This window comes from Xyrauchen texanus, chromosome 7 (assembly GCF_025860055.1).
Source record: "Xyrauchen texanus isolate HMW12.3.18 chromosome 7, RBS_HiC_50CHRs, whole genome shotgun sequence".
In the NCBI taxonomy this organism is placed as follows: domain Eukaryota; kingdom Metazoa; phylum Chordata; class Actinopteri; order Cypriniformes; family Catostomidae; genus Xyrauchen; species Xyrauchen texanus.
The window spans coordinates 15,402,695-15,427,933 of NC_068282.1; the positions used below are offsets into that span (position 1 = coordinate 15,402,695).

The 25,239-nt window shown below is 39.3% G+C and overlaps 1 protein-coding gene and 1 pseudogene across 1 annotated transcript in view; both read left to right on the plus strand.

Moving 5' to 3' along the window:
- The window catches only part of LOC127646485 (ATP-dependent 6-phosphofructokinase, muscle type-like), a 48,550-nt gene extending 48,011 nt beyond the window's left edge, over nucleotides 1-539 (plus strand). The window contains exon 16 of the mRNA XM_052130181.1: nucleotides 38-539. Coding sequence (XP_051986141.1) covers nucleotides 38-109 — 72 coding nt within the window. The 3' untranslated portion in view covers nucleotides 110-539. The remainder of the gene's footprint in view (nucleotides 1-37) is intronic.
- A 5,122-nt stretch (nucleotides 540-5,661) lies between these two features.
- LOC127646595 (separin-like) lies at nucleotides 5,662-25,229 on the plus strand (annotated as a pseudogene).
- The last annotated feature ends 10 nt before the right edge of the window (nucleotides 25,230-25,239 follow it).

Genomic DNA, 25,239 nt, shown 5'->3' on the forward strand with positions numbered 1-25,239 from the left:
GTCTGTTAACAATCAAATGTCTATCTGTTCTATCTAGGTTCAGAATCCCCTTTTCCAAGGTGCCACAACAACAGTGCTCAACCCTTTGCATGTGCAAGATGATGAGTGACATCAGGTTGCCAGTTATTTCATTTAAAGAGATTGAGGATCTTTGAAACATTGTTGTTGTAATATAATTTTGTATTTTGCATAGCTTTTTTGTTGAATATTTTACACTGTGCCAATTTAACTTAATAAAAAATGTATATTCTAAACTAGCAATAAAATATGTAAAACATGACAATGTGGAAGAACATATATTGTTTTATGAGATATTTTTGGCGCTGTAAGTTGCAAAGCTAAGTGCATTTTTGACAATTTGTTTTGTACCCAACTCTGGCCCATCTTATCACCAACTATTCTGTATTCTGTTGTTCATACTAAATCAAGAATAGGATTGTTATAAATATTGTGATATACTCTGTGAATAAGCATGCAAATTATTATGTCTTTTTTTTTTTTGCTTTATCAGTATAAAAACAATATTAAACATGCCTTAAAACACATTTCATGAAACAAATTGTATTTTGTCTTTCATCTTTTCATTTAAATTAGTTTTATTCAATTTAATAAATGTTATTAACTAGTCACCGCCTATTTTCATGTACAGAGCCCCCGAAGTGACCTGTGCAAAAAAAAAAATCTAAGAGACTTTCGCGTGCCCACGAGATACTTTCGCGAAAGTTTCTCGTGCGCACGCGTTACAGTTTCCGGTGTGTGTATAGCTCTTTTCCAATTGCGTCATTGCCATCATTCATTTACTCAAAGATACTGAGAGCATGGATGCGCATGAATTTATAGAGATATATTTTAAACTTGGCCTTCAATACAAAGACATTACTCTCTATGACATTTGTAATACTGTCATGGCTGAGACACACTTTGATCTTCCAAAGGACACTAATCAAGCAATAGACTTGTACTTTCATTTAACACTAGAACTACCGGAATTCTAGAACTACTAGAATGGCCATAGCGGTCATTCTGACCGTTCATACTAGACTGTACCATATGTCATGCCATATTTACATTCGAAACTTCTAGAATTTTAGAATGAAGCTTCTAATGTCTGCCGTCACATTTTATGGCGTCATCACCCTAAAAATGTATTGAATAAAATAGAATAATATGGATCAAATGGAGCGCCAAGCGAACGCAGATAGTCCTACATAATACGATCTTTTTTTGTAATATATAATAGTGCTAGACTATATAAATACATAGGCCTATATATATTATATATTAGCTGCTAGACTGCCCCGGAAGGCGCGTGCCTCGCTTTGTGTCCAGCAAGTTTTTTCACCACAGGGAAAATGGTTTTGAAAGCCTAAACGCCAACAAACATGGATTGAGGCGGAATATTTCGTTAGATAAATACATGTTGTGAATTTTGGAAATTATTACATCTATCCTTTTTCAAAACATGTTGACTTTTGGACTTTACAACGCTCTGGATTTATTGGAAATTGGAAACAATCCTATGCAGCCACCACTGAACCATGAATAAATTAATCTGTTATATTAATAATAAACACCAGGACACGAAATTTTAATTCTAATGAATGTGAAAATGTATTAGTTCATCGACAACCACAGAACTTGCTATTGCAGCTGATTACAGATACAAATTTGATTCATAAACATGACTACGGAGCCTCCGAAGTGACCTGTGCAAAAAAAAAAATCTAATTTCTCGTGCGCACGCGAAAGTCTCTTAGATTTTTTTTTCACAGGTCACTTCGGGGGCTCCGTAGTCATGTTTATTCCTAAAGCATTAAAATATTTTATACTTTCATTTGTTACTATTTAGAAAATTATTCCTTTAAAGGGATAGTTCACCCAAAAATAAATTCTCTCATCTTTTCCTCACCCTCATGCCATCTAAGATGTGTATGACTTTCTTTCTTTTGCTGTACACAAAAAGAGATTTTTTTTTTAAGAATATCTCAGCTCTGTAGGTCCATACAATGCAAGCGAATGATAATCAGGCCTTTGAAGCTCCAAAAATATGGAGCCAGAAATATGACAAAACAATTTTAATTTGAATTGTGTAAATCTGAATTATAGACTTTTGAATTTGAATTATAAGTGTGATTTGAAGGGTTGCGAGCTGTCTTCATGTTGTGCTGAGGTTCAGTCACTTCGGTCTAATGTGTTGGGTGTGTGTGTGGCCGAACTCTCGTACAGGTGTCCTGTCTTGTTTTTGTCGCCTGTTGTGGGAATTGTATAGCATTTGCCTTGCGACGTATGCTCAGGTTTCGTTTAGTGTAAGAATGTGTGGCATCGCTTTGTTTGGCATTACTACGCTTTCTCTCGTCTTATTTGTCGGTTGGCATGGGCGTATATTGCCTTATTGTCTTGGCGTTCTGCAGTCATGCCATTCGGGTGTTTTATTGTCTTGTGAGAGCATGTGGCTTTGTTTTGTTTCTGTATAGCCACAAGTTTCTCTGTCTTACATCATACCCCACCTCCTTGTTTGCTTATTATTAGTTTATTAGTAACACCTGCCCTGTCTTGTTAACCAGTTGGTTTCTGTCCCTATTGTAGTCTCCTGATGTGTGCTGTCCAGTGCCAGTTCGTCTTGTGTATTCGGTCACTCTTGAGTTATCCAGTTCGTCTTGTCTGTTGGCTGGTCCATGTTGGTTTGTTTGGTGTTTATGTTTGTTTCCTTCCTTACCCGGTCCTTTCAGTCCTGCAACCAGTTTCCCCTGCCCCAGCCTGTGTTGCCTTTTTCCCTTTCAGGTTTGTTTGCGTTTTCCACCACGTGGGAGTTTGTTTATTTTTGTGTTGTATTTTCTGTATAAATAAATTCCTGTTTTTTGTGAACTCTTCTCTTGTGTCCTGAGCCACAATAATTCCCTACTTCTCGTGACATCCAGGTCTGTGGCTGCAGCCTGAAATACACTCCAATCAGTGCAGTCAAAGCAGGCTTGAAGTTCCAGCTCTGCTTCATTGGTCAATCTCTTTACCGTCCTTAACACAGGCTTTGCTGATTTTAGTTTCTGCTTGTAAGTTGTTAGAAGTTGAATCACACCAGTGATCGGAGAGTCCTAAAGCTGCACATGGGACAGAGCAATATGCATCCTTAAAATGGTGTAGCAGTGATCCAGTATATTTCTGCCTCTGGTGGTGCATGTGATGTGTTGTTTGTATTTTGGCAATTTATGTGTGAGGTTGGCTTTATTAAAATCTCCCAGAATAATAATAAGTGAGCTCCGTGTCTGTGATGTGATCAGCGAGCTGTTCCCATGCTACGTTCACGCATGATTGGCGGGATATAAACACTTACCAGAATGAACAAGGAAAACTTGAAGTGATTAGAAAGGCTTACAGTTAATGAAGAACTCTCCTAAATTAGGACAGCACATCCTCTTCAATGCTTTTACATCTGTACAAGCATGTTCCACCACCTCTCATTTTCCCAGATGATTCCGCAACATGATCCACTCTGAACAGCTGGAAGAACCGGCAGATGAAACACACTGTCCAGGATGGCTTCATTTAGCCAGGAAAAGTCCTTATTTGTTTGAGTGAGCAGAAGAAGTTTGTTCAGATATATATATATATATATATATATATATATATATATATATATATATATATATATATGAACATGTATAAAAAAAATATATATATATATATATATATATATATATATATATATATATATATATATATATATACAGTGAGGAAAATAAGTATTTGAACACCCTGCTATTTTGCAAGTTCTCCCACTTTTAAATCATGGAGGGGTCTGAAATTGTCATCGTAGGTGCATGTCCACTGTGAGAGACATAATCTAAAAAAAAAATCCAGAAATCACAATGTATGATTTTTTAACTATTTATTTGTATGATACAGCTGCAAATAAGTATTTGAACACCTGAGAAAATCAATGTTAATATTTGGTACAGTAGCCTTTGTTTGCAATTACAGAGGTCAAACGTTTCCTGTAGTTTTTCACCAGGTTTGCACACACTGCAGGAGGGATTTTGGCCCACTCCTCCACACAGATCTTCTCTAGATCAGTCAGGTTTCTGGGCTGTCGCTGAGAAACACGGAGTTTGAGCTCCCTCCAAAGATTCTCTATTGGGTTTAGGTCTAGAGACTGGCTAGGCCACGCCAGAACCTTGATATGCTTCTTACAGAGCCACTCCTTGGTTATCCTGGCTGTGTGCTTCGGGTCATTGTCATGTTGGAAGACCCACCCTCGACCCATCTTCAATACTCTAACTGAGGGAAGGAGGTTGTTCCCCAAAATCTCGCAATACATGGCCCCGGTCATCCTCTCCTTAATACAGTGCAGTCGCCCTGTCCCATGTGCAGAAAAACACCCACAAAGCATGATGCTACCGCCCCCATGCTTCACAGTAGGGATGGTGTTCTTGGGATGGTACTCATCATTCTTCTTCCTCCAAACACGGTTAGTGGAATTATGACCAAAAAGTTCTATTTTGGTCTCATCTGACCACATGACTTTCTCCCATGACTCCTCTGGATCATCCAAATTGTCATTGGCAAACTTAAGACGGGCCTTGACACGTGCTGGTTTAAGCAGGGGAACCTTCCGTGCCATGGATGATTTCAAACCATGACGTCTCAGTGTATTACCAACAGTAACCTTGGAAACGGTGGTCCCAGCTCTTTTCAGGTCATTGACCAGCTCCTCCCGTGTAGTTCTGGGCTGATTTCTCACCTTTCTTAGGATCATTGAGACCCCACGAGGTGAGATCTTGCATGGAGCCCCAGTCTGAGGGAGATTGACAGTCATGTTTAGCTTCTTCCATTTTCTAATGATTGCGCCAACAGTGGACCTTTTTTCACCAAGCTGCTTGGCAATTTCCCTGTAGCCCTTTCCAGCCTTGTGGAGGTGTACAATTTTGTCTCTAGTGTCTTTGGACAGCTCTTTGGTCTTGGCCATGTTAGTAGTTGGATTCTTACTGATTGTATGGGGTGGACAGGTGTCTTTATGCAGCTAACGACCTCAAACAGGTGCATCTAATTTAGGATAATAAATGGAGTGGAGGTGGACATTTTAAAGGCAGACTAACAGGTCTTTGAGGGTCAGAATTCTAGCTGATAGACAGGTGTTCAAATACTTATTTGCAGCTGTATCATACAAATAAATAGTTAAAAAATCATATGTTGTGATTTCTGGATTTTTTTTTAATATTATGTCTCTCACAGTGGACATGCACCTACGTTGACAATTTCAGACCCCTCCATGATTTCCAAGTGGGAGAACTTGCAAAATAGCAGGGTGTTCAAATACTTATTTTCCTCACTGTATATATATATATATATATATACAGACGAACTTATTCTGCTTGGCGGAATATATTTCATTAGCACATATGAAAGTGTCCACACATCTCAGGTAATACAATACACTGTCATGATGAGTCAGTAAATATGGCATATTATGTTGAACGTGTCAGCCAGTATTGATATCCCGTGGTCAGGTCTGCAGGTGATACTCTGAACAGAGTGCTTTTGTATGTATGAATATGTATATATATATATATGAATATGTGTATATATATATGAATATGTATATATATATATATGAATATGTATGAAATAAAATACACTGTCATGATGAGTCAGTAATTTTGCCGTATTATGTTGAACGTGTCAACCAGTATTGATGTCCTGTGGTCAGGTGTCTGCAGCCGATACTCTGAACAGAGTGCTTTTGTATTGCCAGGCGACAGCATGCTGACTGAACTGCGGATACTTAACAATGACAACGTCTTACTTAAAGCAGGTACATCTGCTTGAAGACTGCATACTATTACAAAATGCAAAGATCTGACTCTGATATCCGATTAGATAAACTCATGTATCTAATCCAGTTGTAAAATAGTTGATATACTGTATATGCACCAGGGACTGCACATCAAGTTATTTAAATTTGAATGTGCTTAGTCCTCATATCACCAATATCTCTACAGAATAAATGTTTATTGTGGTTATTATTAAATGTATTTATTGAACAATGCTGTCTTGCCATTTTTACCACAGGTCAAGGGGTTTTGAGCACTTGTTTTGTGTTATGCTAAAGACACTCATAAAACTGTGGTAAAATCACTATAATGACTGAAGTGATTCAAGAAACTGTGTTATTGTCTTCCCCTCTAGTGTGTGTGTGGTGAATAATGTGGTATATGAGCTGTTTAACAGGAAGTTGTATGACGGAGCATTTGGTTTAGATATGATTGTGTGTCAGGAGCTGTTTAAGGATTGCCCACCCTCTCTGCCTGTGGACAGGGTACATTGCAGCTTTCTCTGTTTATTTGTAGAGATAAAGGAAAAGTTCTCCCAAAAATTATAGTTCTCTCATTTATTCACCCTTATGTAGTCTCAAACTTGAATTACTTAATTACTTCTTCTGTGGAACACAAAAAATATTTTTTGATAGAGGTATGTTTTTGTATCCTTAGTATGGCCATCAATAGCACCTTTTCCACTATCAGGCCAGTGCGAGCCAGGGCTATGAACTAGCCAGCTGAGGCAAAAAGCCTTGAACCTCAAGCTGTGAGATCAAAAACTATCTGCATTCCCACCATTGGGCCAATAGTCCCACAGCGTTGCCCTAAAAATTGCCCTTAATACGCTGCTCTGGTGCCAGCAAGTAAGAGGGAAAATCAAGCTGAGGTATCAGACTCTAGAGACAAGCTAGCCCTCGAAATGAACACTGATTTGTACTGTGCCCAACTGCCCACAATTTTGTACCATGGTGCGCTGGATACACCACTTTGCAAGTTCGGCGACAATATATTTAATCAAGTCTTCGTTCGGTAGATGCCACGTCGATCTGGCGTTGCACATTTTCATCAGCTCAAATATTCTGAAGAGCCCTGATTTTGTCTACTGACCAGTACTGATGATTCTCCTATCTCCATTGATCTGTTGAGGTAAGCTGGTAGCTAGATTGGGAATAATTGGGAATGATTATCTTAGTGCTGAAACCTTTGACCTGACTCTGCGAAACTCCGCCTTTGACGTTGACCCCGCCTCAATCTCCAGTTGGCCTTCTTTGACCCAAGAGTAATCGGCGGACCAAAGGCGCTTGGTTGTTGACCCCGTGGAAGCCCTGAGGAGGCACAATGAAGCCCGTAAGTCACAGTGGGATTCCAAGTTTTTGCTTATTAAAAAGTTTTACACATATTATAAATACAGTGGCAAAAAAAGTTTTGCGAACCCTTTGGAGTTAGCTGGTTTTCTGCATTAATTGGTCATAAAATGTGATCTTATCTTCATCAAAGTCACAAGTATAGACGGCACAATGTGCTTTAGCTAACAACAAACAAACATGTCTTCATTGAACAAATCCCTTTAAAAATTCACAGTATTGTGAAAAAAGTAAGTGAACCCTAGGTTTAAATAACGGTCAGTCCTCCTTTGGCAACAATAACCTCAACCAAGCATTTCCAGTAGCTGCGGATTAGACCTGCACAACATTCAGAATTAATTTTTGACCATTCTTCTTTACAGAACTGCTTCAGCTCAGCTATATTCTTAGGATGTCTGGTACGAATGGCTCTCTTGAGGTCATTCCATAACATCTCTATTGGGTTAAGACCTGGGCTCTGACTGGGCTACTCCAAAAGTTGGATTTTCTTTTTTTTAAAGCCATTCTGTAGTGGATTTACTTTGATGTTTAGGGTCATTTCCTGCTGCATCACTCAACTACTACTGAGCTTCAGCTGGCGCATAGCAACTCTGATATTATCCTGTAGGATATCTTGATAAACTTGGTAATTAATTTTTCCCTTGATTATGGCAAACGGTCACGATACACGATGTACTTCACCATTGGGATGATGTTTTTATGTTATTATGCGTTGACCTTTTTATGCCATACGAAGTGCTGCAAGTTCTTCCAAAACAAATCAACCTTAGTTTCATCAGTCCACAAAATATTTACCCAGTTGCCTTTTGTGGTGTGTCAAGGTAATCTTTGCCAAACTTCAGGCATGCAGCAATGTTTTGTTAGAAAGCAGTGGCTTCCTTCATGGTGTCCGGCCATGGACACCATGGCTGTTTAATGTTTTCATATAGTAGACTGATAAAAAGAGATGTTAACCAGTTCCACTGATTCCTTCAAATTATTAGCTGTCACTCAAGGGTTCTTTTTTACCCCATTGAGCATTCTGCAGTGTGCCCTTTGAGTAATCTTGGCTGGACAGCCACTTCTAGGGAGAGTAGTCACAGTACTAAATCGTCCACATTTATAGACAGTTTGAATAATTGTGGGTAGATAAATATTAAAGCTCTTCCATATAATTTTGTAACCCTTTCCAGCTTTATGCAAAGCAACAATTCTTGATTGTAGGCCTTCTGAAATCTAACTGAGCAATTGACTGAGTTACTACCACTAATAATGTAGGTAATAATAACAAGTTTAATTTATATAGTGTTTTCAGCCAATGCTCAAATGTAAAAGTACATTTAAACAAAACAAGCAAACCAAACAATATAACAACAAACACAACATACTTACTACAGACGGAGTAGTAATGGAGCCAGAGTCAACATTATATAATCCAGAGCAGTGGGGATTTCTTTAAGACTGCAAGGGAAGCTCAGCTTCCCCTATAATGTCAAAAAAATAATGGTCAAATATGTACTATTGTGTAAACAATTTATTGACTAAAAATGCGTTAGAACACGTTCATCTCGAAGACGAGTTCGTTCAGAATCAGCTACATTACATATAGCAGGTCGGCTGACTCGATTTACTTCTCATACATTCCCGTAGTGTCAGTGCATTTCCCTGTTGAAGCCGAGCGTCCATTGACTTCAATGGGGCTGCTCTAAACAGTTTTTTTCAGTGCTCCGAAAATAGATGGTCATTGGATAAATGCTGCGATTATGTCCCGCCCACGGACGCTCAGCGTCTCTGGGGGTGAATGAGGAGTGGGCTGGCCCGGACTCCGGGCTTCCGTGTGATGATTGGAGGATCTGTCGAAAGACTGCATCTCCTTTTGATTGACAGCGAATCTGTACTATAAGAAGTCACTGAAGCTATTTCGCGCTCAGTCCCATCACGGATTTCTCAAGTGTAGTCGAAAGACAAACTGCTGCAACCTATTTCTTTATATTTGTTTGGTGAAATTGCTAGTCAATTTGCATAATACATTTCACACAATTATACACCACATTCCTTGTTTCAGTTTTACCAAGTTTAATATATTTTGTTTTAGAGCGTTCGTTCGTTCGTTCGTTCGTTTGTTCATTCATTCATTCATACAGTAGGCTAGGCTAGCGTCGTACGGGTGAAACTGCGCACGATGGCAGACGGTGCTAATATTGTCGACCTGATTTTGGCGAAGCCATTTGAAAGTCTTCCTTACGAGGAAAAAATTTGAATTAAACAGCAGGGCAGATCAACACCTAAGATTGATTTAGTGCAAAAAATAGGGTAAATAAGTTTATAATGTAGGCCGAAAATGAGCTTCCCCTCTTTGAAAGACCAGCAGCCGCCACTGATCCAGAGTGATGGTATCACCAGGATTGTGATCCAACAGACAGTCCAATCAGAATACAAGTGAAAAGATAAATGTCCAAACAATAGGGAGTCGTGAAACAAACTGCTACCTCCTGCAGCTTTCACAGCCTAAATCACAGATAAATGGTGTGATATCAAATGGCAAGCGACAGCACACAGCGGTCAACACACGGCAGAGATCTTACGATTAAGTCACGGCTGCACGGCCACAGTCAAGCACGCAACAACGCACAAACATTTGTCCATAGGTTTGCATGTATGAGACGGACAAAAATGTATGCAGTATGAGACGGGATGTATGCAGTATGAGATAGACTTGGATAACTGCAAGAGACAGACTTGGATGACTACAGAGATGCAACAGCGGCTTCTCAATAAAGAGTAAATTCTGCTTAAAAGATATCCCAACGTCTCCTGGTCTCTGCTTCGACGACGAAGAAAAAGTTTACAACAGTTTTGGTGCCGTGACCCGGATAGAGCTACTCACCTGAATCCAGATTGATTCAAGCTCAACAAAGATCTCAACAAAGAATGAACTTTTCTGACTGAGTTCCAGACGGAATCTTGAAACTTCAATCTCAACAAAGATCTCAACAAAGAATTAACTTTTCTGACTGAGTTCTAGGGAAGATTAGCATTACGTGTTAATATTTAGTTAATCCTCTGTTCACAGAGGAGTAGCATTACGTGCTAGTTATTTTGTTTATCCTCTGTTCACAGAGAAGGTTAGCATTACGTGCTAATATTTTGGTTTATCATCTGTTCAGGCAGGGAAGATTAGCATTACGTGTTAATATTTGGTTAATCCTCTGTTCACAGAGAAGGAGTAGCATTACGGGCAAGTTATTTTGTTTATCCTCTGTTCACAGAGAAGATTAGCATTACGTGCTAATATTTTGGTTTATCCTCTGTTCAGGCAGTTATTTTGTTTATCCTCTGTTCACAGAGAAGATTAGCATTACGTGCTAATATTTTGGTTTATCCTCTGTTCAGGCAGGGAAGATTAGCATTACTAATATTTTGGTTTATCCTCTGTTCAGGCAGGGAAGATTAGCATTACATGCTAATATTGTTTATCCTCTGTTCAGGCAGGGAAGATTAGCGTAAAGTGCTAGTAATTTGTGTTTATTTGTGTTCTTGCTGCAGTAGTGTGTCAGGGAAGGAAAACCTGGACTCATGTGTCACACTGTAAAGTTGTCCCCCACCTACAGGGATAGGATAGGACACAGACCAGTGAGGAGCCCAGGGAAGAACCGAATGCACCATGCGTCGGGGGCCCACCCTGCCATGAAGACTCCCTCATAGACCTCTCCCATCCACTAGTCCATCCTTACCTCACTGTTCTTTAGGTGTCACAGGAATTGAGAAATAGGGAAAGAAGGAACAACAATAGCAGACTCGGAAAAGGTTACAACCATAGTGTTTGAACAAATACTGCTCTACTGTCTTTTGTTTTCTTTCTTCCTCTGTGCAGGTACCACTTGATGGCTGTCCCGAGACCCATTCGCACCGACCTCCTCACCTGCGTATGAAGCCACAACCTTCCAGAAAACAGCTAGACCCACTGCCGAGCCAACTATTACAAAAGAAAATAAAAAAATACACAACACAGAGACTCACATACGGGAACCTTCAGTCATCCATCAACATGATCAAGATTGTCGTACTAATAACCATCCAACAAGACATTCTTGATCTTTCAGCAAAATTACACCAGATGACTGAAGAGAATTCTTCATGGTTTGGAAACTTGTTAGGTAAACCCTGGCTGTGGATCAAGGAAATAGCAATTCTGCTGTTGTTTCTTCTACTGGCGTACTATCTATGCATCTACAGAATCAAGTGTTTCATTCAACAAATGAATCACGCCCATCACGAAGAAATGACAGTTCCAAATAGAAAAGACTATTACCCGTAAGAACTTCACGGACCCTAATTGCATGTTTGTTTCGGTGTCAGCATGCAATTACAGAAAATCAACACCGAGCATGCACTATGTGCCTGTAACGATCACAGGTTACATGAATGAACTTTCAAGTGTTTAAATTTGTATTTTGTGAGAGTTATTAGAACTCTCAAAGAGGGGACTGTTGTATTACAAATTTATTAAATGTTTAATTTAGGTTCCAATACATTAGTTTATAAACTGAGAAAGTTTAATAGATTGAATTTAGTATTTGAGGTATAGTCAGGGTTTCCAGCAGGAGATTTCTGCCTGTCCTGATCTCTCTATTGTACGTTAAATTAATCGGATTGCTGAGACTTTCACCTTTTTTCTTTAAATGACTCTTGGAGCCCCTAACCCAGTCGTTAAATAGTCAGGCTGATTAGATTAGTTGCTGTGCATTCGAATCACACTGTTATGCTGATGAGATCAGGGCTGGGGAATGTCCTGTAATGAGGTGACTCCTGTACCTCATTTACATGCTTTGTTTCAGAGTGTCTCCACCTCTATGTATAATCAAGTCCCCTCACCCTTGAAAGATATAAAACCCTATCGTACTGAGTTATAGAGACAGACTTGGATGACTACAGAGATGCAACAGCGACTTCTCAATAAAGAGTAAATTCTGCTTAAAAGATATCCCAACGTCTCCTGGTCTCTGCTTCGACGACAAAGAAAAAGTTCACAACAAGACGGACAAAAACACAGACTAAAAGTTACAAAACAGAAGATAAACAAACAAATTCAGTGTAAAGCTGTAGTGTTTAATAAACAAACTTCCAGTATCCAGGATGATGGGCGTCAGTATAGAGTCCAAAGCCACAGGTAATACTGGGACCGATTGGACAATGAAGAGCCAGTTGAAATCTTACTGAGTACACCTTTAACTCCTCCCACAGTTTGTAAAAATAATTGGCAATGTGTTTTAAGTAAAACACCTTCTATGGAAGCCTAACAGAGATTATTGTCTGTGGTAATTGACAGAATACCACAGATGCTGTCCATAGACAGTTGAACATTTCAGTAATAAGAGAACACATGAAAATAATGTACTGTAAGTCCTGAAACTATCTGGGTGTGGTTTCTCTGCAGGAAACAGCTGTTACTGAGTGAGGTGCTGCTGGTGTATTCTGAGAGGATGGTGACCGTGAGGAGCAGCAGTGGGGTTGTTCATGAAGCTAAGGCTCAGTGTTTGGAGGCTCTTAAATTGGCCACCAAACTGCAGACCCTCAACCAGTAAGTACATACTTCAAATTGGTGATTGTGAAAGAGGCAGAATGAGTTCACAGTAAACCTAAGTAGGCTTGAATATGTGCTTTGGATGCCAGTGTTTGTGTGTGGTTGCTTGTGGATTTGTGCTGTTGTATTCACACATGATGTGATTTGTTTGTGTTTGTACCTGTGCTGAGCTGTTGGTGTTGAAAACAGGACTTGAGTTGATGAAGGGAGCTACTGAAGACAGTGGTTTAGACCTGGAGCAAGTTAGAGACTTCTGGATCTGTGCACAGGTAAAGATGCAGTCAGAGCCACTTTGACCCCATTTACACCTGATATTACAATATCTTGTGTAATCCGATCAGGTCTCCTTTTACCACTTGTGTTCGGATTTGGAGGGGAGGATCATAAAAGACAAATAATGTGCAAAAACAGCGTGCTCTTTCTCCCAGATGCATCTGAAATGTAATCCAAGCACAAATGCAATATTTTGAGCAGAATTATTTGATATTTTAGTATATTACCTGTATTGAAGGTGGTTTGATGTTCATACTTCTCATCTGTGTTGATATCAAATGCACCGAAGAAGATATGTAGAGTTCTTGTGCATGTGTATGTATTCGCTTTTTTAAATTTACGATTTTCCAATTTTAAACCACTCGTAACTGACAAAGTTTAAATTCTTGTTTTAGCGCAGCAGTTGATTGGCAGGTCAGGGGTGGAGCTTCAATGTTGCCAGAACACATACAGGACAGATCAGCACTTAAACCTGAAAATTGCACTGACCACATGTGAATGGATCACCCGAAAAGCATCTTAATACCAGGTGTAAACGGGGTCTTTGATCACACTTCTGTGAATGACAAGCCCAGAGGCTAGATCCCTTGAAACCTCTCTGTAGCCATAATCATTTAAATATGGTTGAAGGTGCAGATCGAAGGGAATTTCATTTATCAGTTTTTCATTTGTTGATGGGTGTTTTAGTGAACATTTAACAGGACAGTTTTAACATGATTTTATATCCTCTCACCTGCATGTGGATTTTGGCCAAGGGCAACAACAGGGATGTTCCTGAGGAAGAAGAAGATCTGAGTGGAATCCTCAGCACTCCTGTCCTTCGCAAGGAGCCTGTGGAGGCCATATCTAGATTAGGAAGCCAAGGAGCATCTCCCCCTTTAAAAACCAAATGCAGGCATGGACTTTCCTGTCTGACCCATGCAGAGACCTGCTCCTGTTCCTGCTGTAGTGAGCTCGGCTTGGCTCGAGTAAGTGCCCACTGGGCGCTGATACAGGCAGACCTACAGTTAGACCAAGAGGTGTCCCACAAACTACGCCTTTCTGCCAGGAAGCGTTGCCGTGGTGTCATAGCTACACTTCAAAGCAAATTGGCAACTCTTGTATCTTCTAAAAAGTAAACTGGGCTAACACTACTGCAGGCAGAAGTGGGCAGAGTGCATTTGGGAACTGTGCTTCAGCTTCTCAGAACTGAGACAAATGGAAAGATGTAACCCTGTTGGAGGAGATAGAAGCAGGACTGGAGGCAGTGAAGCCTAAAGGGGCAATGACACCAGAGCTTAGACCCATAAGAGCTGCACTGCTGGGGTCTAAAGCTGTGGCCTCTCTCAACACTGGCCACGAAAAAACAGAGCACACCTGAAGAACTGTTCTCCAGTGTCTGGGGCTGGAACCCACTGAAGACTAAACCACAAATAAAACCTAAAACTGAATTGAAGCATAGAGCCAACAGCCCCGTTTCTGACAAAATTCCAGAGGCTGGTGTTAAACTCCAACCTGACTGTATCCCATCCGAAAGAAGAAATAAACAAAGAGTCCACTTTAGTTTCTAAGAAGGCCCAAAATTACCACCACAAAATCCTCAATGGTTTTCAAAACGCCCAAAACAACAAGGACTTCCCGGCCCAAATCAGTCTCAACTATCATTGGTGACTTAAGAGCATTTGACTTCACCAATGAGGTGTCTGAGATTTTGGTCTTTACATCTTCGCTAACACCTGCCAGCCATCAATTGATCATAAAGTCAAAAGCTGCTTACACAGATTCTTCTCCTGCAGAAGAGAAACCTGTGGTCGTGCCAGCTGCTCCAAAACGAACCACGTGCTCTCGCTTTAAGGTTTGACCAATACATAGTTCATACTCGTAAGAAACTGTGAAATTTTTTCTCTTTCATTTGTGGTGCTTGATTAAGCAACCATTACAAAATTGCAAAATTAATGACCCAAACATCAAAGATTAAAACTTCTTCATATGTTACAAAATCTTGTAACATGTCTCCATTCTCAGGTTGAGTTCATGTATGAGAGTGACGCTGAAAGTGCACCTCCTGCTGTAGTGGAGAAGTCTGAGAAAAAACTAACTCTTCCAACTGTAAAACCCCTCGCACCCTTAAGCCAGCCCTGAACTCCAACGCTAGCGATACCAAAGTTCCTGTAAACCCCACTGTGGAACCAGACCCTCTTCGAAGGGTCCGAGCCAGTAAGAAAACCACAGCCTTCCCCTCCACCAGCTGCCTCTCCTCTGAGGAAGAAACTAGTGCATCTTCTGCACGCACACGGAAGGGCCGGCCAAAGAAGAGTTCAGAGGTCACAGAGGAGCCAGAGAGGATGAGAATGATTAAAGAGGATGAAGATGAGATTCTTTTGAATATCAGCCTGGAGTAGCATAGGGTTTCTGATACAGAGATGAAAGACACAGGTATGTATGTGTATGTAGAACAAAATTGATATAATTGCTAAGAGGCTGGTTGGACTAATTGATTTTGTTTGTGTGGTTCTAGGCAGCCCAGATGCTGATTGTGAGGTTCTGAAGAGAGATTTGGCTCCTGATATCGGATGGGTAATTTCAGTGAGCTCAGGAGGACTGAACAGAACGGTTGTGGAGCTCACACAACCCTACCACACGCTCCTACACCTCTTGGTAACGCGCATATGGTTCATCTGGAAAAAGAAAATGGCCAAAGAACAGTGAAATGCCATTAAAGAGCATGTAGATACCCTAGACCAAAGACCTGGCCCAAATCAAATTTGCAGACATTTTTTCTCTTATTCTGAATTGAATTTATCTGGATTGTATTTTGGGTGAACAGAATACACTCATTGGTAACTAAAATAAAACATTCAAAGGGCAGATAATGTGTGCTTTTTAAATTAGGAAATGCAAAGCAACAACAAGAGTCTGAAATGTTTTGTTCTGTACTGAATATCTTAACATAAATGCATATGTAATATTTTTGCATGTGCTTATTAGCTGACCTGTCAGTAGAGGTGGTCCAGTCGCACCTTTGTTCCTCATGGCTCCCCCTCCCTTGTTATATCCCCACGTCTGCTCACTGCTTGCTCAGTAACTCGGCCAGACTGATCCCACCACTAAAGCAATGCTGCATGCACAGTCACTGGGGGTGTCCACTCACCACCATATGACCCATCATGTGGTTAGCCAGTTCAGGTATGTCACACACCACTAGGAAGCATTTTCAGACATTTACTCAGGGCAATTTCCCCCTCAATAAAAATACTTCAAACAAGTCTTTTAATATATGTTTCTTTATTCTTTTTCTCGGTCTCTGTCTGTATTTCTTTAGGAAGCTGAAGAAATCTTGTAATAATGTAGCAGAGGGTCTTGGTGGAAGTCTGGAGGAATCATCTGGGGGGACAAAGTCTCAAGAACTCTCTGCACTTGAGCAGATCTTTTCCTTCACCTCATCACACCCAACACAGTTCCCTCTAATGCACACAGAGCAGTTCACTCAGCAGCTTAAAGATCTGCCAGCAGGTAATGACTTCATCTAGAAGTGTATTTTGTAAGACTAATTGTCAGATGAAACTAATAAAATTAGAGATGGGCATTTCAAGTAATTTTGCAGTCTAGTACTCTAATACAAAAAAAATAAATAAAGAGTAATCTATTACTTGAAATTTACAATTTAATTCAACCATCTTTGTAACCTTTTTTCTTATTAAAAAATTAGCACTATGCATAAATAACAAGATCTAGATTCAAAAATGGGAAGAATTTTTTTTTATATAATACGTATAAACATACTTTCCAAGTATTCTGAAGTGATACAACCACTTTAAATAATAGCATAATTTTCTTTTTGGAAGCACTAACAGTAAGATTTATGTGAGAGAAGCAGTTTCAGGTTGCTTTCATGCTTGCACTTTTAATGCTCACCCGAGTCCTTATGACTTCAATGTTCGGTTTGTTTGGATAGTGTGAACGCTGTTTTCCAAACTCGGGTGCGCACCTGGGATCCGAACAGAGTCCACTTGAAAAGGTGGTCTGGGGTATGGTACATATGAACTCCAGTACAGTTCACCACTCATATAAATGCAAGCGCAGGGATGGATTATCGACCGGGGGCCCTTGACTGCCCAGGGGTGCCCTGGGCTTTAAGGTTGTGTGATTCCCCCAACAACTTTTGGCCATGAAAATACAGCTGCGTAGTCATGGTAGATAAATGCTAATATTCATCACATCATTGCATATTCAATACATCCGCGAGAGACAAATGCATATGTCATTCTGTGCATGTATAGTTTTGGTGGTAAATCCAAAGAATATTTTAATACTTCACTAAACAGAGTAAATCTGACGTCTTCTTGAGTTGTTACCAAATTACAGTGATAACACTGTTCACATTGATGACGTAATCGGACCGTGGTTCGGACCCAAATAAGATGATGTGAACAGAGACCAGCAGGGGGAGGGAGTAAGAAACGAACTCTGGTTCAGTTCAAGCAATCGAACAAAAGTGTGAAAGCACCCTCAGTGTTGTCCATGGCGGATAAAGGCACAAAGAAAAATCATAATTGTAATATTGGAGTAGTGTTTTTACTAGTCAAATATTTAAAGCTGAACAAGTACTTGATGAATCGATTACTTGTGCATATCCCTAAATGAAATGTGGTAACCCAAATCATTACATAAAGCACCAAAAGCTGGCCGTTTAATTTGCAATTAGAATTATGCTTTATTTTATAAGTCCTATACAATGTAAGAACAATAGATCCAAGTTGAGAGACTGTTATGAATGATGCTATCATTTTCTGCAAATACAAAGAAAAACTGCTACGTAATTTCTTTGTTATAAAAATGACAAAATTATTTAATGAAATGCAAGTAAATAATATTTATGATCAACATTTTCGCAGTTCACATTCTGTTGACAGTTTAGGCTAAATAAATCATTTTAAACCTTGCCGGTGTGCATTATGAGAGTAATAGTTTGTGTTGTTGCCATAGGAATAACAGTGTGCATGTTCTCACTCACGGGCATGTATCCTGATGAGACTGGCAGCACTATTCTTCTGACCCGACTGGAGAGAGACACCACTCCAATTACTGTGAGAATCCCTAATGCAGACAGAGAGGTAAATATATGTTTGCAAGTGTGTGTGTGTGTGTGTGTGTGTGTGTGGGGAGGTGGGTTCTGACACCCTTGGTGCTTTGGCATATGTCTTAATTAGGCAGCACAACTAAGAGATTTGAACCATCCACTCTGCACAAACATGAATTTGCATTGGTAGTTTTTGTAATTCCATAGCGCTCCATTGCCATGCTGCTGGAAGAGGTGGATGGATTGTTGAAGGGGCAGAAGGAGGTGAGCATGGTGGCAGAGAAATCACAGTGGTGGGAGGGACAAAAGGCTTTGGACGCACGTATGGAGTTGAGATACAAGATCAGTTTGAAATATCTGGAATTAGAAAATGATTAATGTTTAAAGAGGGAACAAATGTGGAATTGATGATGATCATTGCACTGATAGTTTTTATGATGCATGTTTTAGCAGAAATTGCTCAAGGAGATGCCAGATACTTTAGGGGTGTGGCGAACTTTACTCCTCCCTTTGACCTCTTATCCTGAGCTGGATGTTCAAGTTAAGTGCTTCCAACAGGTACTAAAAGGGACAAAGATCACTCAGGACATGCTCAAGGTATGTGTCAAACATTTGTGCCAGCATCTGTACTTATTTTGCATTAGGATTATTTACAGGTAGTTAAAACTGTGGTGAGATATATCTTTCATATTTGTCTCAGCTTAACCATTTAAGCTCTGATTGCCCCGCCGGCAGGCCCTCTGAGAAAAAAAATTATTATCAAAATATGAATAACTACACTCTTGACCAACACAAAATAGGTATCATTTTAAAGCTTAGAAACTGTACTTTATAATGCATTATGAGCAAAACTGAACAAGTGCTTTGAAATTTGCTTTGGAAGTCTGAAGTTTTCCATTTGGATAATTTCTAAATAATTTTACACTGTACAAATTATTGTAAAACAGGTGTTGCTTAAAAGCTGCATTTTATAAGTTCATGACAAATAAATTGAACATAAAATACCCATAACATTACGTTTGGGAATTGCCATTAAAACGAGCCCACACACCCAATGTAATCGGATGCATAGATTATTAGAAAATCCACAAAAATCACAATGTGCATCTTGCTAAAAACATGTTAGCTTTCCTGGATCAGATGACTTCATCGGAAATGATGTAGTACATTGTCCAGAGTCATGCAACACTAAACCAATGATATTAGGATTCAGATCGCTGCAACCAGATGTGGAAGTCATCCAAATATGGGCAGAGAGGATCGTTCACTCTAATTACATATGGCCACCAGGAGATGGCACCAAATACATGACACAGACTTGATGGCTCAAATGACAGAATGGAACTGAATTAAATATCGTTACTCAGAGATCTATAATGTCAAATTAGAAAAATCTAATAAATCTTTAAAAGGATACCAAACAAGAGTTATAATTGTAGAGTTATAATCCTTTAGTTTTGGGCATGCCACTGAAACAGGAAATCTATGAAAACACTTTCAGAGCTTAAAGAGTTTACTATATGTAAAGAGAAATTTATCGGATCTATGTTGATTTGTGGGAGTAGATAAATATTACACCTTGAAGCAGGGGCGATTCTAGGGTCAGAGCTTTAGGGGTGCTGAGCACCCAATGAGCCCCACTGCCACCACCCACCCTCTTTTCACACAAAAGCAAAAAATATCTCTATTGAAAAATAACTTTATCATTTTAACATCGGTTCAACTAACTCCAAAATCCAGATTTTTTTCTTCTTTTTTTTTTTTTAGACCTTTTCAGAGCACCAGCTTAATTGTGAGAGTTCACACAGACAGCCCCCTGTAACAAACACAAAACCTTCTTCACTCAGCTGGTTTTCCTGACCGTTAACTCCATGTGCCTCCTTTTGTATCAACAGTCATCAGATTGGTTAGATTAATTCAACTTTATTGTCGCTGAACAAAGTAACAGGTACTTGAACAACAAAATGTAATTCATCTTCTGTAAATTATTTACAAAAAATGGTTCTTGAAAGGCTCTTTTTTGTGTGCCAAACTGAGTATGAGGGTATTGAGACAGCTTTAACTGTTTAGGACCAGTGTCCTTATCCCCTAAGTCTGAACAGCTCTCTTCTGTCTCTGCTGCTTTGGCTTGGTGGTCTCTATGTTGCACTCCCTCTGTCTCTTCATTTCTTTCACTAGTCAATTCCCTCTCATCCCTTATGGACTCGCCCTGTTGTTTTCCTCCTCCTCTATTATGAAAAAATGTGGTGTAAAATAATGTTACAAAAAGTAAATGTAATATAGGCTACTTAATGCCAATAAGTTAGTATAGGAGTATGAGAAGTTACTGTTTTGCTTGCAACTATTCACTATATGTCAATTTATTGTTGTTGTTTCCCCACCTGGTTCTTCATGCATGCTCTCCCTTTCTCCTTCTCCATCTCCATCTCCCTCTCTTTCCCTTTCTCCTTCTCCATCTCCCTCTCTTTCCCTTTCTCCTTCTCCCTCTCTTTCCCTTGGCACTGACAATCATACACAAATATATTGTAGGCAGGAGAGTTGAGGTCAGTTTGTCATGTCACAAAAATGTTATGGAGATCATTTACAGATTCTAAGGATATGATCAAAAGGCACACAGAGGCGTGCCATTTTAGATGTCTTTATTTATTATTATTACTGGGCTTAGAAACTTTTTTAAATCACAAATTCCTTTCACAAGAGAAGCTGTATTCTCCATTGTAGATTTGAAATAAAAAAAATAATTAAAAAAAAGCAGGGGATTGCCTAGATAAGTAATTTGATACAACAACAGATAGCTGGTTTGCATTATCTGTTACTTTAGCTTAACACTTTTCAGAAGAACAAAAAAAACAAAAAACAAGAGAGGTCATTATGGACTGTCCCTAGTCTCTCACCTGAATCTGTCTTTTTTCTTTTAAAGAACTGTCGTATGTCCATTGCTCACTGGCAGGCCACACACACACACACACAGCACACACACACACACACACACACACGCACACAGAGAGAGAGAGAGAGAAATGCTAGGAGTTCAGGAGTTAAGCCTGGTTCAGGTTAAATCCTCTGTGTGTGAGGAATGAATAAATGCAGCAAAAGAAAAACATTAAACTTTCTTTTATTGTCTAGTTTGATAGTCAGCCACAACTGAAAAATAACAGATATAAATCTATTAATGAATAACAATTCATTTAAAAAGCCACAGTGAGTGTTTTCACACATACCGGTGGTATACAGTGATATGTTTGTTTTACTCTGGTCCAAACGCCAGGGCTTCATGTTTCCATGACAACTGACCAGAAAAAACGCACGTCATGTCATGTTTACATGACTCCCGATTGTTAAAATGAGTAGCACATTAACGATAAACTTTACCAACAGAGACACACGTACGCACTACACAGGTACGCAGTTTATTTGTCGCGCTGCTGTTTTTGTTTCACGCTCTAGCAGTTAATAAACAGAACTGCATGCGTCTTGCGGAAGAACATTGTAACCGGCGCTACTTCTCTCCGTTTATGACTATGGAAGAGTCACCCAGGCCCTGTGCTACTCCACAGCGGTGCTGGACTAAAATAGTCCGAAAATAAACACTTATTATAGGTGTACCATGGTGATTCAGGATACTGACTCCAGTACTCACCGATATGGTTTCGGAATCGGAACAACTCTAGGTAAAAGGAAAGAAGTGTGAGACACAGCTTTGGAGCAACTTAGTTGATTCACAACACTACATAACAGGTTCTCCCTCTGCATGTGTTTCGCGCTGGATGACGGTCGTGCTGAGCGGTACAGGTACAGAGGAGAAGTAGAAGAAGAGAAGAGGATGACACCATTTGCTAAGCAGGGGTGTTTTCATTTTCATCCTTAAAACATACATTTTAAACCACAAACTACGGAGTATGTTTTGGACATTATTTAACCTTGTCAAAGACGAACAAAAATTTTAGAATAACAACATTTCTTACTCCAAATTTTAGGGGTGCTGAGCTCCTTTTTAGGGGTGCTGAAGCACCCCTAAAAAGGGGCTAGACTCGCCCTTGCCTTGAAGTGTCAAAGTTTAACAATATTTTCGAGATCATATGTCCTCACCTCCATCACTTTCTCTCTATCAAGGTGGTTCTCTCTGCCTCTCCACTCCTCTTCCTGCCAGACTTGCATTCTCTTGTGGAGGGGACAGGTCTGCAGGACAGGGACTTCCTAAAGCTTCTGCAGGGGGGTGTTACTAAACTGAGTGTGAGGGAGGAACCACACAGTTCTGATCTTCAACAAGGTAGACTATCATAACCTTATGTTAAAAATGCAGGGTTGCTAATGTGACATGACTATCTGTCTATCATTTTGAGCAGCCTTTTAGAGGCAGAGATCGTCCTACAATTTGGCACATCTGATGGGATCTCTGTGTGTGTGTGTGTGAGTTTTTTTGATCAAATACTAAATATTTTGTGTTTCTACAGTACTTGCAAAGGTTGACATGGGAGAACATTGCTTGTCTGAAATCACATGCCCTCTTTACATGCAGTACTAGGACACAGTCATAAATAAAACAGGTAAATACTGGAGTGGAATCAAACACAGTATATTTACTACACATGTATAAAGCTCCTTTTTTTAAAGCAATAGATTACCTAGAAATGAAAATTGACATAATTTGCATGTTCCAAATTTTGCTGAAAGTCCTGGTTGATCTTTTCGATTGGTTCTCGCGTGTCTCGTGACTTGTTTCATGCTATTGACACATGGCGTATTTGAATGTACACAAGCGCAAATAAGATTTGATGGCTATATTTCCGTCTCTTCCTCGCACAAAGCTGTGTAACAATCATATGGCTTCAAAAGACTTGGAAATAGCACACAAGTTATATGGACCACTTTTATGGTCCTTTTTTTGGAGCTTGACAGCCCCCTTCAAATTCAATCTTTTCCCTTCATTCTATGGAAATGAGAAGCCAAAATAACTCCTTTGGTGTTTCCTGAAAGACAGATATGTGTATGGAATGACATGAGGGTGTGTAAATGATGACAGCATTTACATTTTTTGGTAAATTATGCCTTTATTCTGTTTCTCTTTTTTCACAGATGTAGTCTAGCTGTGTGTTGTCTTGTGGTGTGAACCCTAAGCAAGTTTACCATGTGTTGAACCCAGATGGAAACCTGCTTGACACTGAGAAGCACTTTAAAGAATGGTTCACTGGGTGAGTTAAAAATGCATTCACTCACACACGGCCGCAGTTGTGTAGCTATTCTGGCTCCTCTCCTGTTTGTGGTTGGCCGGAGTTTGTGGAACTACTCCTGATCCAGATAAACTACAAGAGGCTGTGACCACTGAAGACCTCTATATGTGAGTAAAATTGGTAAAGGTCCTTATTAAGAATTACAAATAAAGACAACCGTATTTGTGCTTGACAATTTGTATATGTGCCTTGCGCATTTACATAGGGCATGTGCAGGAGCCCGATTTCTGGATGCTCAAAGGGTTTTGAAATGGCCTGTGCAGGTCGTGGCTCTGCTGTTCAGCTGCAGTATTTGTTGCAGTAAACCAGTTTGTTTTTGTTATTTAAGTATTAAGTCAATTGCAGGGTTTGTTTCCAACATAGAGATAAAGCTTTATAAAAATGAATTTTATTGGTGGAACATAAATGACAGGGCATTAATTCTAGGACTAAACCTAATTTGTGTTTTGCTGTTTTAAATGTTAAGACATGTTAGCAATTGCTGATTTTGTTTGCTCATACTTCATTAGAGACATTTTACATGTAAAAATTCTTATACATTGTTTAACATTTTTATTTCCTGTTTATCTTGTATCAAATGCCAAACTGCTTTGAAATAAAATGATTTTATAACATATTCCTTTGCAATGGCAGGTATTTTCAACTTCATAATGTGTAGCAGTGGAAGAAATCCATATAGCTCACCATCTAATTGTTTCCTTAAATATTTGACCCAAAACTTTTAAAAAGCTTCCTGTCAGCAGCTGATGCAAAGTGTGACGTAAGTGTGGCGGCGAGATCATGCAAGAACTCTGAAGCGGTGCTTATTTACAATAGAAGAATGAATGTCATGGGAGAGTTCGACCACATCAAACTGCATCAGAGCCCTGGACGGAAGCTCTAATCTGAAGTTAATTACGTTTTATTTATTGACTTGTTTCTTACATAAACCTATCAATTTGCTTCAGAAGACATTCATTGATCAACTGGAGTCGTGTGGATTACTGTTATGCTGCCTAATGTGACTTTTGGACCATCAAAGTGCTGGCACCCATGTACTTCCATTATAATGAACTGACAGAGCTCTACTAAAAATCATAATTTGTGTTCTGCCAAAGAAAGAAAGTCATACACATCTGGGATGGCATGAGGGTAAGTGAATAATGAGAGTAATTATTTTTTTGGGTGAACTATTCTTTTAAATGGATGGTTCAACAAAAATGTAAAATTCTCATAATTTACTCACCCTCACGCCATCCCAGATGTGTATGACTTTCTTCTATTGAAAACAAAAGAAGATTTTTAGAAAAATATATCTGTTCTGGGTCCTTACAATGCAAGTGAATGGTGGACAGAACTTTAAAGGTCCATAAATCACATAAAGGCAGCAAAAAGTAATCCATATGAATCCAGTGGTTAAATCCATACCTTCAGAAGTGATATGATGTGTGGATGAGAAACATCAATATTTAAGCTGTTTTTTTATTTACTATAAATCTTCACTTTCACATTAATTTTTTTGGGGCAATTCATATTCTTTGTACATATCGCCACCTATTGTGCAGGGAGAAGAATTTGTATTTGGAGAAAATGTATTGGTTTCTAACACCTATCATATCACTTCTGAAGATATGGATTTAACCACTGCTTTTATAAGCTTTTTGGACCTTACAATTCCTGGCTACAATTCACTTGCATTATAATGACCTACAGAGCTGAAATATTCTTCTAAATATCTTAATTTGTGTTCAGCAGAATTAAAACTATAACATAAATCCATTATTTTTAGCCAAGGATAGACTAAAAAAGGCTACAAGGATAATACAAAAATCAGATTAAAAAAATTTAACTGACTTTTTCTACATACAGAATAAGCGTTGGCTGTGTCCCGTTTGGAAGTCTGCATGCTTTGAAGGCTGGAAAGACTGCAAGTTTAAGTTCTTCTATTAAGTTTCAAAGT